Genomic DNA, 18,194 nt, shown 5'->3' on the forward strand with positions numbered 1-18,194 from the left:
ATGAGACAGAGTAGAGATCCATTCTGAATTAGGTGAAGTGTCTAGGAGAGGTGAAAAGTCTGTGAGGCCAAAGCTGAAGGAAGAGTTGGATGCCAGAGACAGCAAGACGACAGAGAAAGAAAAACAGAAATGACCACGAGGCCAGTTTGCCCCCGACCTAAGAATTCCTTTGATAAAGAAGAACTGGCGATAAATGTCACGCGGAATGAATATGTATGAACCTACTGTGAAACTGTATGCATATGCATTTGGAAAAATATGTGAAAAATAACAGATTAATATATTACCTTCTAATATTCCGAAATGACAAAGTCTGTACAAAGAACATACTTTCATTGTGCAATTACTTGTGCAATACTGCAATAGCTAAGGTAATCTTGTGCTATTTGCTCTGTAGGATGGAATTTGAGGATTCATGGGTTTTTTCATATTTGTCACGCAACTGGAGTCAGTAACTTCTACAGAGCCTGTGTGTTCCAGAAATCACATAGCAGATGACTGAGTAAAAAATAGTTACGAGCTGCTTTTTCTCCCAGTTCACGCTAAAGCATCCTGTCTAGTTCCTGTATGTCATAAGTATATTCTAGTTCAGAAGCAGCAAACCAGCTGCCTGTGCACAAGGACAAGAACAAGATGCCGGGACTAAATCCTAGAGTTTTAAAACAGTGATAATTCTCTTAGTTTTACATTCTCACATTTCTCTAGGTCCTGAGAGCAATCTGTGTTAGACTACACATCCTCCAGAGGCCCCTTCCAGCATGTGCTATTCTATGATCTGCAGTCATAGCACTAATGATGGCTCTATTTAAAGGTTTCCTATAGCAATGTTTCTGGGCTCATTTTTGACTCTGAAACTTCCGCTAATTTTCGGAATGTCATACTCACACACTGTTATGCAGGAATTGATGTTTGCCCCAAAAACATTTCTGCACTCCCACTGAAATACACTGAAAATAAACACTAGGAAAAAACTGTACTCAAATTAACTTTATTATCTCAAAAATCTGTGATAATGAAATCTGTATGTCGAGTCCCTCATGCGTAGTACAAACTCATGGGTATCATTTTAGCTGCATCACATGTTTTCAAAACTAAAAATCTAGTGACAAAGAATGTAAGCATGAAACAGGAATACTGAGCAGTATGCAATGCTTTAAAAAGTCCAAGTCTACAAAACTTTACAAAAAATTCACTAATTATACTGAGACATTCAAAACATAATCTTGCAAGTGCAAAGAACAGTTCAAACATTTTAGAACCACTTCAAATGCTGTTAACACTTGATATACTTTCCTGTATTTCAGAGACAGATCCTACAGTATCAGTTCCAGAGCTAACATTTACTATCTGCAGTCTACTTTTGTCTCCTCTCACTCCATTACTTGGAGCTGCTGTTTCATTTGCTAGAGGAATGTGTTTCTTAGAGGAATAATTTTTGCTTTTTTCACCAGGAATACCATTGGATATTCTGCTATCATCACTTCTAATTTGTACACTGGAATCAGCAAATGAATGCAGACTGGTAGCCAACTGCCTTGCCGAGTGATTTCCTTTTGCTTGTTCATTTTGTTTGACTCTTCTCTCAGATAATACTGGAGTACTACTTCGAGGCTTATTCTCTTTATTTTGGTTAATTGTTTGAGCTTCATTTTCCCTCCACAAACCTGGCTGGTACTGCTGTCCAGCAGCCTGAAGTTCTCTCTTTTCTTTAAGTGATGAAAAGGCATTATTCACAACCATCTGGGATTGAAATGTACCAGGAAGAGGAAGTTGGATGTCTCCACCTCTGTTCTGAAACAAAAGATTCCAATGAAAAGACAGGCAACTAGAGGAGAGGGACAAGAAAAAAAAAAAAAAAAAAAAAAAAAAGGCCAGTTTTGCAACTGCCACATATACTGGAGTCTGCAGAGCAAAATAGAGTCTTTACCTAATACAGGTAAGAGACAGAGTAATAGCAATTGAACAATCTCTATCACCTTTTAAAACAGATTTCTGAAGATTACTAGGGTGATAATGACACAGAAATTGGCACATTACAGTTTCATATCTAGCTTCAAATCTTTACCAGAGATGCATCATTTACACAAAAGCAGCCAAAACTTAATCACATCTATCATCCCAAAACACCTGCAATTCTTTATGTTTACTAGCAATTCACAGAAGTGTAGTCTCAACATTCTATACCACAACACCTAGCTGTTACAAGAACCCAAACTAATCACCAGTATTGGGAGGCAAGAACAAGAGTCTTCAAACCGCAAAACTGGAAATTCCCTCCACACTGTTAAAACAACCCCCAGATTTTTAACATTACATTTAAGGATCTCGTGTGTTCTTGAGGAAATTAAAACAGAGTGGAAGACTTTGGATGTAAGAAACACACTGGAATGCAGAGTGATTCTTGGTACAACAGTTTTATTCAACTTGGACATAGCTACAGGCCTCCAGTATCTAAATTTTTAACAGCCTTTAAAAAAGCCTGGGTTTTTTTTTTTTTTGTTACAGGAATTTTAATATCTCCTTTGAAAAATCCTCAAGGTTTACTATTAATTCACAGAGTAGAAGGTCAAACTTTATGCAATATTTACAAATATTACAAATTTGATATTACAATATTACAAATTTGTAGTTGCCTGAAGCTCATGTCATGGCCACAGAGAAATCTATCGGGACCGGACATATACACTATAATTATTTACAAGAAAATTTATGATTTTCAGTAGGTACATTGTATAGCCTCTCCTATAAGACCAGGGTTCTTCAAAACACTATACTTCATTACTAAATGTTTCTAAGAAACCTTATCATGATATTTTCCAATTTGAATGGATGCATTCCACTACTGGAACTTCCTATTTCAGACAAGGAAACAACAGAATTACCACCAAAGTTTAATATGTTGCAAAGTACTGCAGTTCGTGCTCCAAGTGGTAAACACTTTAAAAGCTTACATTAATCACTGAATTATTATGATCTGTATAAATGCAGCTACAGCAAAGGGTTGCAGTAATAACTTCATGAATCAGGGGGATTAACAGCTAAAAAGTACATTAAAGAGTATAAAGTAGAATTGCCTCTAGCATTCCTTATAAAGACTTACTTTGTTATTCTCGGTATGTTCCTGTCTTTCTTCTTCAAAAGACTTCTCCTTTACCACGTTCACAGGCTTACTGAGAGTAGCATTCATTTGTGGATGCCCCAAAATACCAAAATCTGATTGGTCTATCCCTGCTAATACAGCAAGCTGTCCAAGCCTGTAAGGTAAATGTTTAATATAAAATCACACTATTCTTACTTTTTGAAACTATTCTTACTTTTTGAAAGACTAAACATTCAAAACCAGAAGCAGAATCTGTTAAAGCTTTGAACATAGTTTTCTATTACTTTAAGTGAAGCTCAGAGTATCTTAACTTAGAAAAAACAAGCAGCTGAAGGTATTTTCTTGTCTTTGCACAAATTAGCCTGCAGAATCAAAACAAGTGTTACAAGGCTGAGAATGAAGTTCTCTAGTTAGCACTGAACTCAGAGCAGCATACTGGCAATGAGATTCCATGTCAGGCAGAACAAAGATTAAAACTCTGTCCATTCAAGCAGAAATTGATGCACATCTCCAAATTGCATAATCTCTTAACATGTCAATGACAAGCTTCACAAATACAATGATATTGGGTCACCTGCCAGCTTGTAAGTTCGCCAAACCAATCACATGTGGGTTTTCATTCTCAGTAAAAAGCTGCAGTCTATGCTATGCTATTAACTGATAGCATAGCATATGATAAAAAGAAGCTTACTGAGAAGAACATTCTTCATGACTGGGGATCCTGTAATGCTCAGTGAAGCTCCTTATTTACTATGAATAGACATAGGGCTGATATAAAGAAACTTTTTTCATGCAGTGAAATTGCATTTTTCCCTTCCTGAGAAATCTAAAACTCCTGTAGTAATGGCAACTCTACAAACCGATTGTCACAAAAATTAAAACACAGCCTTAGGGTGAACTTTACAGTAAGTCAGAATCATTGAATCATTAAGGTTGAAAAAGACCTCTTAATATTATCAAGTCCTGCCATTAATCTAACACTGCTAGGTTCATCACTAAACCATGTCCCCTAAGCACCACATCAAGATGTTTTCTGGACACTTGAAGGGGTGGCCATTTCACCACATCCTTGAGCAGCCTATTCCAATGTCTGACGACACTCTCAGGGAAGAAATTTTTTCTATGTCCCTTCTAAACCTCACCTGGCGTAACTTGAGGCCATTGTCACCTAGTTATATCACTACAATTTGCAAGTGGGAGATAGGGAGGGCAAATAAAGTCTTCTGTGATCTTCTCTGAATCCACAAAGTAGACTACAACGCATATTCATATAATTCCATTCTTGTGGATGAGACTGCCATGCTTGGTCATACAAACTTTACAAGCTGGGTTCAAGCTGAAATTCTTTGAAAAATGGAAAGGATGAACCATCCTCTGACAAATTGCAAATACAGTGGTAATACAAACTTCAGTCAATTTTCTGTTGTTGTTGTAGTAGTAGTAGTACTACTACTATTACTACTAGTAGTAACAATAAATACAGACTTAAAATACAAAGGGTGAAAATACAAATCCCATGTAGATTTCCATACTTCAATTTGTGAATGGAGAGCACAAGGTAACAGGACACTCTCTGAAGGCAGTTCAACTGCATTTTGAGCCTTTCATATGGTGGGAATGTTAAGAGCCAAAGATTAGTCTTTAGATTCACTAAAGACCTGGAAACAGGCTTTAATAGAAGCTTTTTACTCTTTTGGAATAGGCTTCTTGAAAGCCTTTCCTAAAGACAGATGCATGAACTTAGCTGAACAGTACTTAGATCATGCCTTTGCCACTAGGAAAAGACTAAACAATAGGTAATTTATTTAAACATTGGTCATTTATTTTAAAAACGGCTAATTTATTTTCCTTTGCTCTCTCAGACTACACACCTAGAAATCTGGCAGGGTAGCAGGCAGCATACTTCATGGTGAGGATAATTTTGAAAAGATCTCAGGAAAAACAGCAAGACTAAAAGTGACAACCTACCCAGCATCTTTAAGGAGGTCTAAAAAAGCATGAAACTTTTGGAAAGAGTTCTCAATGCTGCCTAGAACACCTTCATCTTCCAAAATCATGTTGGTTACTGACTGTGCATGAAGAACCTCGGATAGGGAGATATTTAGACTCCTTAATCTTGCATTTTCAATTTCCAGCTATGCAGGGAAAAAAAAAAAAAAAAAGAAATTTCTTTCATTTTCAGTTTAAAAGACCCCAAAATATCAAACCTCACCTGTGTGCCTAAACAGCAGCATCATAACTGATGTAACAAGATGCAGAGTTTGCTGTACCACACACTTTCAGGGCACTGTTGCATGAGCTCTGTGAAGGTCTGCTTATCCACAGATGCAGTTCTATGCTTCCATAGATATTCCTGCAGGCACTCAAAGCCACTGGCTTAGCACTGTCTTCAATATGCACAGAATGTTACAGATCAAGTACAAGCGGAAAAATTTAGCTTACATATTGTTTTACTTTGCATGTATTATATGACATGTTAACACCAAAGAATTTATTTTACCATTAAAAACTTTAATGAAGACAAATGCCCGCCTTATATTCACCCGTCTATATTGGGGGTATTATGCATACTACTGATAAGTCTCCCCTGCACTGTGCATCCCAAAACTGAAAGTTTAAGATTATTCAATCTTTCTCTACAACGACCAGTAATCAAATTGATGATGAAACTGAAAACTGCATGATCAGTACAGGATATACATGGTTTTGTGTTCGAGGGAAGCATTAACTCACTCATTGAAGATTACAGCTATGCAATCAAGTACTAACACAGGCTGTCTTGTATTTTTTATGAGAGGATGAAAAAATTACAGATTGTGTAGTGCACTGTAGGTGATAAATAAGCAACAAAATAAACACTTTTAGAGATTAATGCTACTCATTTTAGTCCATCTCCTGGTTCAAGGTGCTAAATCCAACCAGCCTACCCTTGATAGAGGAAGATTTCTTGTAGGGGGTGTTCAGCCTAAAAAGCATTTATGGATCTAAACAACAGACAGGTAGCAGAGCCCAATGGTGCACATCATATTACAGGAAGATGGGGATAGTCACACAAGAGGGCTACAATCTGTCTTTCAGAAGTGGGGAGTTCTTTGTGGGTATCTGCTGCGGGGTATCACCTGTTGCTAATATTTCAAAGGATATCACCGCTTTCACTTCCCCCAAATCACATGTAAGGACCAAATCCCTTTGCTTACACTACCTTACACTCAACTACATTACAAGAAATTCTGTTTATTCAGAATTTATTCATAATTCACGCAGAAGAGTATTTTTAGGTCAGCAACAGCAGAGGGGAAACAGACCTCACAATTCAACTGTGATAAGTTGTTCAGTTTTGTCAAAGCTGAACTGCACTTCACAAACAAGTGACATGCAGAAAACCATCCAATATGGTTAATGCCTGCAGAAATAAAACTTAAAAACCAAAGGTACAGAATAAACCAAACTGAACAACAGTTGCGACACACAGCTTTCAGCACAAATCATGGTTAGTGAGTTGGGAGACAAAGAACTATCTATGTGTACATACTGCAAATAGATTTAATCACTTTCTTGAGAAAAGCAAGTATCAGGATGTCCCAGATCATAAGTGTTTCAGAAAATGAATAAAACACATTGAAAGAGTAGCTTGAGCTGGAGTTCAAGGCTCTGGAACAGAATCAGTAGAACAAACATTACTAAACACAGATTTCATCACTGCCCTTAAGAACAGTAAACGGTCCACGTGACTTTGAACTGAAAATCTGGAAGTTACCACATTAGCAGTCATTGATAATTACCCCTAAGCAAGTGCATTCTCTGAGCAGTGCCTCCTTTAAAAGTAAATATCGTCAATAGTTAAGTATCTTTACCTCTAGTAATCGTTCCTCAGCCTTTACTCTAGCTTTCTGTTCTTCCTTTAGTTTTTCCATGCATTCTTCCAGCTCCAACTACCAAAACACAGATAAACTATAATGAAATTTATCTCAAAATGTCAGATTAACATGCAATAAGAAAAAGCTTAACAGCTAGCAAATGGTATTCCAAACATACCTTCTTCAAAAATACAAGACAGAGGCCTACCAGTAGACCATCTAGGATGCAAAATATTAAGACAGAGAAGTAGAAGTAAGTGTTATTCACTTAACAGATTTGTAAGACTGCAACAGATGACATGAAATTACAGTCCAAGTCTTTTTGGCCTATGACATAACCATCAAGAACATATGTTCTTCTCTACTTACCCTTCATTTTTTAAAGCATCATCTTTAACTAAATATATCTACATCATAAAGCTCAAATTGGGCTCTAACAAGAAATCCTTAGCAGCCATATCTAGAATTTCCAACTATACTCTTTAGCCAGGATTTTATTCCTTCCTTTATCCCTTCTTATAATTGTAAGAATACAAAATTCTGAAGAACTGTACTCTAAGTAGTCAGAATACAAAATTCTGAAAAGTAAGAACTGTACTCTAATTGGTTTCATTAGCTCTTCAATAAAAAGCTTTTCACAATTCTAAGGTTAGTGTTGAGTTAACAAGAATAAAAACAAATCCAAAACACCTAATAAAATATATTCTAGTCTTATTCATAAGATGCCTAAACTTGTATTTTAATTAAAATCTCAATTTCAGTAAGAGTAGTCAAGATTTGCAATACCACATTTTCTTGCATCCCAGCTGAGCATTATTGTCTTTAACTACAGCATTTGAACTAGGAAAACAAGCAAGAATTTTTGTTCTTGTACACCTTAAAAATCTTCTGATTTAAAAGGTGAAAACTGTTCGAATTATCATACTATTCTATTTTTCAGAGATTAGACTATACAAATTAACAGTATCCAAAACTTCTCCCTTTCACTTTGTGTACAAGCACATATATGTAAAAGGACACTGCATTTTGTACGCACTATATCAACCAGTTCTAAGGAGAATCAAAGATTCAAGTAGTACTGAAATAGTTTGTTTACTAGTAATAGCTTTTCCAATGCATACTACTGCACTTCATATAAGTAACCAACTGGGAAAATTAGTGTGCAACAGAATGCACAGTAAAAAAAAATCTTCTACAAATGCAAAGGTGTTATAAGTTGCAAGGTACTTCTGCAACTGGTTCCAAGATGCAGGTTCTACAACCACTTCAAGTGATGACTACGGGTCTGTCACTATTCCAGTGAAGCCCACTCCTAAAATCCCTAGACTAGTATCAACCAAGCAAACGCTGCAAGTAGAAAGCTAGTCATATTTTCATCATACTCCTATTTGAGCATCAAAGCAGATTTAGCACTATGTCTAACCTGCAGGCGCAGGGTGGGGGACAAATATCTAAGGAGAACCATCCACAAATATCATAATCTTACTGCCATCTATCTTTGAAGATGTGGAAATAATGGGAGCTACAAAACCTCTACATACACAGAAGCACAACACAGAAAGTAGAAACCGTAATGTTCTGCACTGACAACTTGGCAGTCCCACAGCCTAGCTTTGAAGACCAGTATTAGCTATCACAGACTGAAGAATTCTTACCTTTCCTTTTATAGTGCATGTGCACATGTATAATCATTCATATTTTGAAGTTTCTATGATGTAGGCTAGAACTCTACTTTAGAAACCATAGCTCTCTAGTATTTTTGTTGTGGATGGATTTTAGATAATTTTAAAGATGAAAGCGCTGACCTTTTTCTTGAAATTGTTGGTTTGTAATACTAAAGGTCAATGGCTTAGGCAGTAATCAAATTATTGCAATTTTTTAAACAGAAATGTAGATGTTTTGCAGTGATGTTTAAACTTGATTTATCACACTCTATATGTACATAGTATTTCATGGTTATAGACTGAGTTCATAACAAAACTGAACACTGCAATTGCATCTCCTCATAAGCAGTAGCAATGCCAGCATTTAAGGAAACTGATCTGTCACCATTATGTTACAACTATATGTACATTTTAATCTTTGATTTGCTTTCAAGAAATTCACTAGTTTACACAACCCCCTAGTCTCTGTGAAGAAAAAAAAATATTAAAATTGATATCAGAGAGGTAAATGTACATCCAAGCTACAAGACTAAGCTTTCAAGTATTACAGCCCAGAAGGATAACACTGATAGACTTTAAGATGAAACTGAATATCAAAAATACAGGTAGTCCTTAGAATTACCATAAGCAGTATGTCTGTTCAACACTAGACACAGGTATAAAACTGAAGTTTAAAAAATTATATTTAAAAAAAATTTAGTAACTGATCACCCATGTTCTTTTATTTGACTGCATCATACTTAAAAAAAAAAAAAAACCAGTCACAGTGTAATCTCTACTTCTTTGCAATTCACAAAGTAGTGAGATGTAGAAAGAGTTGCCCTGATAACTAATTAAGGGTAAAGTTCACCATTTAAATCCCTAGTTAAAATTTAGAAGTATGGGAGTTAACTACATACTTCATCAAAACCAACTGTGACATCTGATTCCCTCTAGTGGAAGGAGAGAGTATTTATCAATCATCAATTCTCATTTTTCATTTAAGCAGATACTAGGCTTTCACTAGCCAAGGCTTTTTTCTTTTTTTAATGAAAACACAACTAAGTACTACTACTAGTTATATTAAGTAGTATGCCTAAAGCCCCTTTTTCTGCAGAAGGATGTAGAGAAGTTCTCCAAAACTTGCATACTTAAGTGAAAGTCTGGTCCTTCAGTCACATCAAGAGATGCCTGGAGAGCTTTTTGTTGACAAAGCAGCAGTTTAAGGAACTCCCACCCCTTACTGTTTATTCCTACTCTGCATTCCCATTGTTGCTCTAACACAACTGGTAGTCCCCTGAACTGAAAGTCTGCTACCACCAAATACACTGGACTACCCTTTTCAGTTGGATCAGTTCCTCAAGGCATGTCCCCACACAAGCCACTGCATAGTAACAGCGGTTTAATGACAGTCTCATGATCAGACAAATGTTAAAAAAGGCACAAGAGGAAAAGATTGAACCCAGAAATGAAAAGGCTAAGAGACAGAGGGAAAAGAGACAATTCAGCGAGGCAAATTTGATAGTTTGATTCTGCTGTAATGCGAAACCTGCTTTTTGTGAATGTAACAAAAACAACGGGTGAGGCACAGAATCAAGTGCAGATTGCTTAACTGGTGCTATCTGATAAGCAACCATGGCCTAAAAAAGTATTTTGGTTTTCAAATTCAGAAAGTCATGAAAATCTGGACCTTTACAAGCACACAAAAATCAAAACTTGGGTAGGTTGCCAAAATTTGTGGGTTTCTCTCCAAGGAAGTTGAAATTAATCATAAATTGTCTCTTCCTTATAGCTGCCCTACATGTAGTACTACAGCTAACACTGATGTGTTAGCTGTGGTATGGTCAATATGACATCCTAGAGGTCAGTAAGACAGCCCTTCCCCACAGCACCAAACACTGCATGCCTCTGCTGTGTCTTATGAATATAATATTCTTCCCTCTCCAAAAAGCAAGAATAAATACATCAAAAGCTTTCTGCAAGCACAGTAGTTCCTACATACAGGTTTTTGGAGCAATTTACGCATGACATAGAATTCTATGACTTCAGACAAAGTGCTCTTGGTAAGAGTGTTGAAGCCACCACACAGCACAATGTCAATACATTGCACACTAACAGCAAAAGTTGCTATAAACTAAACCCTATAAACTAATAAAACTAATTTCCAGCAACATGTGAAAACCTTGAACAAGAGTTCTAGGGAGAAGAAGGTCTAAAGAAAAAGTATACATCAGCTGAAAAGGCTGGTAGTTATTAATGCAGTATTTGTACAGTCCTTTTGCTTTCCACAACTCTATCCCAGCCGAAACATTCCCACTACTAATAAACCTACAGCAAGTTAACTTAACTTCACTCCTCATACACAAAGACAGGTATACAGTCCAATATTTACACATACAAACAGCATATTCACCCAGCGTGGTGCTCTGACAACGACCTGCAAATCCAGACTGACTGTGTATCTTATTTACAGAAGTAGTCATTGCTTTCTCTGAACGGAATTAAAATCTCAAAACTTTAGAAACAGTTAACTCATTTATTCTGCCTGAGGGTGTCACCTTACAATAGTGTTAGATTACCTCAGCAGCATTACAGAGCCACTGATATACACCTTTTCTGCAACCCTTTCTTTTATAAGATTCCCAATCAAGATATTTGCACAAATAGTCTGTTTCACTACCAGGTAAGTTTTTTAAGTATCAAACAAATAGAAGGAATAATAAAAAGCAGATGAAAAAAGTTTACTAGGTTCAATTATAAAATGAAATTCAAACATTTTCAGCTATTTCTGTAATTATTTTTAAACAACAGTCATTTCTGTATTTTAGCTCTTAGAAATAACACTAAATTACTTTTATAAAGGAAATACTTGAAAGAAAATACTACAGGCAATAACATCAAAAGATCTGTGTACTATGATGCAAGATTGGAACAGAGAAATTACACATACTGCAGTTGTATTAAGTTATTCTGAAATCCTGCTCCAAAACTGGTTATTTGTTTTATTACAATTTTCTGAATAAAACATAGTTTAATTTATATAATCTGCCTTTACGGAGTCTAAGGCACTGAACATGCTTCTTACCTGTAACTGTTGATATTGTGCTACATCAGTCTTATCATCTAATGATTTCAACAAACCAGTCTGCTGGATAACGTCCTCTAAATCTTCTGTGTCTTCAGTTTCAGATGTAGAAGCACGTTCTAGTGTCACTTTCACAGGTACAGCTGTCTAGTTACACCAGAAAAGAAAACCATGCCCACTCATAGCATTACAATGTTTAGCAAATATCAAGATTAAATCATATCAAAAGCTTAATTTAAATACAGTTGTTTCCCAGAGTCCTTTACAATGTATACACATTGCCCAGCCATACATCTATGAAATAAATTTGCATAAAACAATATTAAAGAAAACAATCCTATGCGTGCCAATGTTGAGTATTTGTGGTGAAGATTTAGCAGCAGTCGGCCCCTGAAAGGCACAGCCAGGACTGCCCCACACAGGACACAGCCAGTCTCAGCTGACCCTTTGCAAGGCATAAAATGCCAGAAAGGCACAAGAGGTGGGAACAAAAAGAGTGAGAAAAAGTAGAGGGAACATCAGGCAGGGAGCAGGAAGAGGTGTTCCATGGTGGAGCCAATACTCTCATTCCAGCCAGGGAAGACCTGGGTCAGAGCAGAGGGATGGGTCAAAAGAGCTGCTGCCCACAGGCATCCTACAATACCTATGTTTTCCCAAAGGACTGCAGTCCATGGGAAGCCTACACCAGAGCAGAGGATAACTGGTGGCTTCTGCAGCCATCAGATCCTTCTGTGATGGAAATGAGATACGACGGAGAAGGAAGAAAGATGGGGTTTTTTCTTCTCCTGGTAGAGCAGCTCACAGAGAGGTGCAAAAATAAGCATATAATCCAAATCCAAGTCAGGAAAGATGGTGCAGAAAGCATTCAGAGAAAAATGCTGTTGGTTATTCCTATTGTCTATGGAGGGACTGTGCCTATACTCCAACTCAGCTAGCTCCTAAGACTAAGAACCCAAAAGATACAGAGATAGAAATTGAAGTAAACTAATTATCAAAGAAGATTCAACCAAAGGCTGATGTAAACTACTTTTTTTAATACACCTATGAGTGATAATCTTTAAAAGTATGTTCCAGTCTTAGCTTTCAGACAATGACAATGTGTTGAGAACATTTTCCTCTTTTTTTCAGGCAGCTACCCACTAAAATAAAACCAGTGTGTGAGAGAAACAGTACCTGAATCTTCAATGGCAATTCCCCAGCACAATCCGCTGCCCTGCCTCTGAAGTTCAGAAAAAAAAAATCAAAACCATACTTTCGAGGAAAGTTTATAATGCTCTGAACACAAAATTCTAGGACAGGTGAAGCAGAAAGAGTAAATAAACAGCATCAGACACTGCACTATATCCCTTTAACCCTCATTACATTCTCATTTTGATTAGTACTCCCTAGTTAATCATGATTTAGAGCAACACTACTGGATGCTAATATTAATATCTTCAATAGGCATCTTGCTTAGTTAATTATTTTGAACTAAAGTCAATAGGAGAATTTGGTGTTCAGTATTTTGAAAAACAAACTTAATTACCACAGTTGCAATATAGCATTAAGAAATTTTTTTGTTTAAATAATTATATAGTCTCCATTTTGAGCAGCCAAGATCTAGGGAATGGATTTAAAAAACAAAAACAAACAAGAATTGTTTCAAAAGACAGCTTTCATGTGTAGGTTTTTTTCAGTTTTATTTTAATTTACCGCTCTTAGATGATCACAATAATTATGCTGGTATTGAGTGGGGTGAAGCAGAAAAAAGAGGCAGGAAAATACCTAAGCACCGTGGACTGGATCTCAAACCAACTATATTAAAACTTTAGAATGCTAAACGTGCCTCTTCAGCTATGATACATTTGATAAATCATAATTAACAAAAGAACAAGCAGAGAAGGTAGATTTGGTTGTGGTGGGGTTTTTTGCTGCATATGAGTGGCTATCATGTATTTTTGTGTATTTTAAATCCTTACTAGAGAAGAATTTATGTAAAATCCTCAAAATTTATATAAACAGAAAAAACTCTGACAACAGTTACAACATTCTGTGTGTAACTTTCAAATCATATTTTAAAATGCTAACATTGCTCTCTACTGTATTTATCATGCAAATTTTATAGTTTAGTATTTTCTCTTGTACTATGAAAACCTCACCTGTATCTCTTTGCACGTTCTGCAGTCCGCCAAGGAAGGAAGCCCTTTGTGCCTGGTGGTAGTGGTTTTGGTGAGTAACTCTCTCTCACAGTAGAATTTTTCTTCCCAGGACTTACAGATTTTTTGGATGATAATCCTGAATTGAAGAGCAAGACCAGAAGAAAAGATAATTCATGATACCTTATTATTCACATGCGAATTCACAGCTTACTGTTCATAAAATTTTCTATGTGATAAATATAAATAAGGACTGTAGGAAATCTGCCATTCAGTCTAATTTTGCTAAAAAAAAAAAAAAAAAAAAAAACAAAAACTTGATCCAAAACCTTGAGATTATAAGATGGTATACTTAACAGCTGTTAGGTTGATGAAAGACAAGCTGGTTTTCAAAAAAGGAGGCAAAGCTTTGTAGCAGAAGAGCTTAGAGGGTTTTAGACCATCCACCACAGACATTAAAGGCATCTGTGTGTTTCAAATTGCCCTCTAGTGGCTTTAGAGTGAAGAACATTAATTTATTTATGGGCAAAATAATTAAAAATAAAGCTGATACTCATGCAGATGACTTGTACAGGACACCAGCAATCTCTTCCTTTCAGAGCAATAATAAGAAAAAGTAGGGTTTACTGGTCTGGTATTTTGCTGTTTAAATCATACAGCATCAAAGTAGACTGAAAAAGAAACCTAATGTGGATCATCATTAGAATATCTACCAGGAGTAATTAAACTTTTTATCAGGGCAAGAGGAGCCTCACATTCTCTCTAAGCCAGAAACCGGTAAGTCTTGAAAATTAATCATCTTATATTTCCTACAGTTAAACTAGTGAGAACCCAGATTATTGTTTTTCTGAGATCAGTACAATAACTGATTTTGTAATGGTTTAGAAATGCATCACTTTGTTAATAGGATTCAAAATCTCAACTCATTCTGAACATAATAACCTGGATAGTTTTCACCTTGACTTCATCTTTCTCTTAAAAAAAACAATCCCAAAGCACATAAAACCCCCACACACAACAAATAACCCCCAAAACAGAAAAAAAGACAAAAAACCACAAAACCCTCCACAACCACATTTGCCAGGCATTTTTTCCTCCCACTACCACCCAGATCACTTACCTCTCTGCTTCCAGATAACTAGAGTGAAGACAAGAGACAGTGAAATGTATTACAGTGAAATTTTTAGTAGCTTACTGAAAAATGTTGAGTATCAGTACTTAATTATAAATATTCAAGATACCTATGTTATTTTAAACATACTATTTATAATAGGCTTACATGAAGTTAAAAAATGTCTTAGAACACTTTGTACATCAGGTAAAAAATGCATGTTTGCTTGTTCTGGCAGAGGACAGCCTGCTACAAAAAGATTACAACAGCGGGAGAACTAGACAACTTACTACTGCCAAGCTTTGCAGAAGTGAAAGCTTGTGGAGATACAGAATAAATATGTGCAATGCTTCCACACATTTTAAAGTCAGCATATCCTACTATTTTTCCAGCCATGTTTCTAGCAGCACTAGAAACAAGAGTAAGTTTCCTACAGATATCAGCGATAATACAAGATGCATTATATCATTAAGAAGAAACATTTTTTTTCTATTTGGAGAAAAATGTTCTGTAAAACACTAATACTTAGAGCCATCATACATTTTTTTTTAATTTAAGCTCTTAAGCATTAAGATAAAATTTTCTAGACAAAATGTACTATAGACAGAAAAAACAAAGAATTACCAATCCGAATAGTGGCTTTTCCTTTCCGACCACTTCCTAGGACAATAGTTCTTTTCTTTGGCTTAGTTTTCAAAGCATCTTTGGAAGACGGAGACATCAGCCACTTAAACTAGAATTTGGTTTATTTTTTAAAGAAAAAGAAATCTGTTTAGCAACTGACAGCTGAAGAGGTGTTATTTAAAATTAGTTTGTCAGATCTAGAGAACACTGTACTTACAGGAAACTTTATAAGCTGTAAAATCAAGAAAAAACAGAAGTCTCACAAGGTCCAAATTTAAGCAGATGATAGTGTACATTACCAGAAAGTGTTCCCAAAACATCACTACAATATCCCATCCAGTATTATCCTTTCTCCTGTGGAAAACATTCTCCTTCTATAGCAAAAATCTCTCAGCATTAACCCTATAAAGAGGCAACTCTGGCTTCTGCACTTCATTCTCAGACAACTGGCTTGATAGGAATGACTGGCTCAGACCAAAGCTCTCCAGAGTAACAAAAGCCTCCCCAATGCAATTTTGTATTACTGATAAAGTCAGTATTTTAAAAAACACAAAGTTTATTATTATTTGCCTGTAATGAAAATTCATCCTTACAAAGTAAAAGCCCCAAAGTAAAATTAAGACAGTGATGATCGAAGGCCACAGCTGTACTTCAAATTTCACTTCCTTACACCAAGAGTTCTATTCTAAAGACTCCCCTTGCCCTGATAAAAAGTTTAATTACTCCTGGCAGATATTCTAAAATTACTCAGCTAAAATTACTTACTTTTCATTGTGCATCACTAATACAAGGTCTAGTGCTGGAGCAGTCATTGAATAAAATACAGATGACACTAACACAAAGCTTGTCTCGCATGGCCCTAAATCCCACATCAGAGTACTAGAAACAGTATGCCAGAGCTATTCCCATCTAAAGCATTAGAATGATTAAAATGCCATTACTGTGCTCTAAGTTTAATTCAAATTCATCATTGTCTAGAAGATCTTTTTCTTTTCACATTGGATACAATTAAACCTTGTATAAATTTTGCTGTGTCTCCAGGTGGGTCTGGTCCCTGCGCAAGTGAATTGATCATTTTAAACTAAAACATACCCAGAAAGTGTAAAATTAATTTGCAAGCTTCTAAGAGCAAAAGTAATTTTAATTTTGTTTTGCCAGACACCTAAAAGAGCAGCGTTACTAGGTTAAATCAAAAGTTCATCTAGCACATAGCCTGTCTCATCTCTGCTCTTGCTGTAAACCATCTAAGCATCCAAGTATAAAAACAGCAAAATATAAAACCAGTGCTCTGAAAGTATCCTGTTTTGTAGACACCTTCAATGGATTTTCCCTTGAGCTATTTATAGTCTCTCAGAAACCACACAAACTTTCGTCACCTATTACACTTGGACATACTTATGATTACATATCTATGATTTCACCACTACACAGTGCTGCTAGAATATAGAGCTTTTGTTTTAGCAAAGGCATCGATTAGCAGTAGACAATTACTCTTGCAAACCCAAAAAAAAGGTCCAGAACAGAATCAACTACATGCTACTGAAAAACAAACACTCACTTTTTACACAAAGCAGGATGGAAGGAAAGACAGATGTGACTAGCAGAAGAAGCAAAGCTATGTAGTAAGCCAATGGAAGTATTTCTTCATCCATGTTGTTAATGAAGTATAAAGAATTACTAGCAGTGCTAATAAAACTTAAGATACCACACTAACTGGCTGAATATAAAACTAAAGTCTTGAATCAAGTAATCTTTTAGTACATGGGAGATTTCCCAGAGTTGCTTCTTTCCGTGGTCTGGCTTTCCAATTATCTTTAGCATTTCCAGGTAGATGTTATTTTCACGTGATTCCTGTGATATTTTCTACGTTTTAATCCCATCTGCCAAGCAGAAAGAGTACTTCTTCACAATCAACCTCAACTTCTCAAAAAACATCTTCTAGAGATTGAAGTGCGGAACTGTAATAATCCTCCAGAAATTCTGTACACAAACTGTCAGTTTATTGGACAGTCTCTACACATCCACAGCTCTGTCTGTATTTAATCTTTTCAAAAACCAAAAGAACATTAAATTCCAACACAAGAACTGGGATTGCTGGGACTTCTTTGAGAACTGAATCACATTTCTGTATATTTGAACAGTATACCTAATGATAAACGGTCTAGATATTCAGTTTATGTGCATTACTGTGAACTCTCTGTGGACAGTTAGACCAAATTGAATGGGGGTAATGTACTTAAACTGAGCTCTGTTTTCATAGATGGTCTGCATTGAAAGGACAGGCTTGAACAACTTTAAAAATTTTGGGTTACAGAAGTTAGAGACAAGAAATAAGTTCTAAAATAAATTAAGTGCTAAATTCCAAATTGTGGTTTCCTTTACTTTTTAGTTAGAATTTACTATTACCATGTTGACAAGGACATATGTTGTAGAAAGCCCTCCAGCAGTCCTGGAGCAACATTTAATTAATATTCTATGGTAATACCCAAATACACACACATTTTCATTTTTCTTTCCATTAAATGGATATCCAGGTTTTATTATGTGTGACAGTTTTAATTCCATAAGAAATCATACATGGAAAGAAATACAGAAACATGTTCATTATAGTGGTTTTAGGTTTCCCCCTAGAGAGTGGC

At 36.0% G+C, this 18,194-nt stretch overlaps 1 protein-coding gene across 11 annotated transcripts in view; it reads right to left on the reverse strand.

Annotated features, from left to right (window-relative positions):
• Nucleotides 1-967: 967 nt before the first annotated feature.
• CEP78 (centrosomal protein 78) overlaps nt 968-18,194 on the reverse strand; it is a 51,941-nt gene continuing 34,714 nt past the window's right edge. For 9 of the 11 annotated variants that reach the window (XM_058044389.1, XM_058044392.1, XM_058044391.1 and 6 more), the window contains 9 exons: nt 15,556-15,664; nt 14,941-14,958; nt 13,824-13,959; nt 12,859-12,904; nt 11,686-11,832; nt 6,955-7,032; nt 5,069-5,235; nt 3,101-3,254; nt 968-1,791 (listed from right to left, as the gene is read on the reverse strand). In XM_058044389.1, the coding sequence (XP_057900372.1) occupies nt 1,264-1,791; nt 3,101-3,254; nt 5,069-5,235; nt 6,955-7,032; nt 11,686-11,832; nt 12,859-12,904; nt 13,824-13,959; nt 14,941-14,958; nt 15,556-15,664 (1,383 nt within the window). In that variant the 3' untranslated portion in view covers nt 968-1,263. The remainder of the gene's footprint in view (nt 1,792-3,100; nt 3,255-5,068; nt 5,236-6,954; nt 7,033-11,685; nt 11,833-12,858; nt 12,905-13,823; nt 13,960-14,940; nt 14,959-15,555; nt 15,665-18,194) is intronic. The other 2 variants (XM_058044399.1, XM_058044400.1) reach the window with 2 other exon arrangements.

This window comes from Melospiza georgiana, chromosome Z (assembly GCF_028018845.1).
Source record: "Melospiza georgiana isolate bMelGeo1 chromosome Z, bMelGeo1.pri, whole genome shotgun sequence".
NCBI lineage: Eukaryota > Metazoa > Chordata > Aves > Passeriformes > Passerellidae > Melospiza > Melospiza georgiana.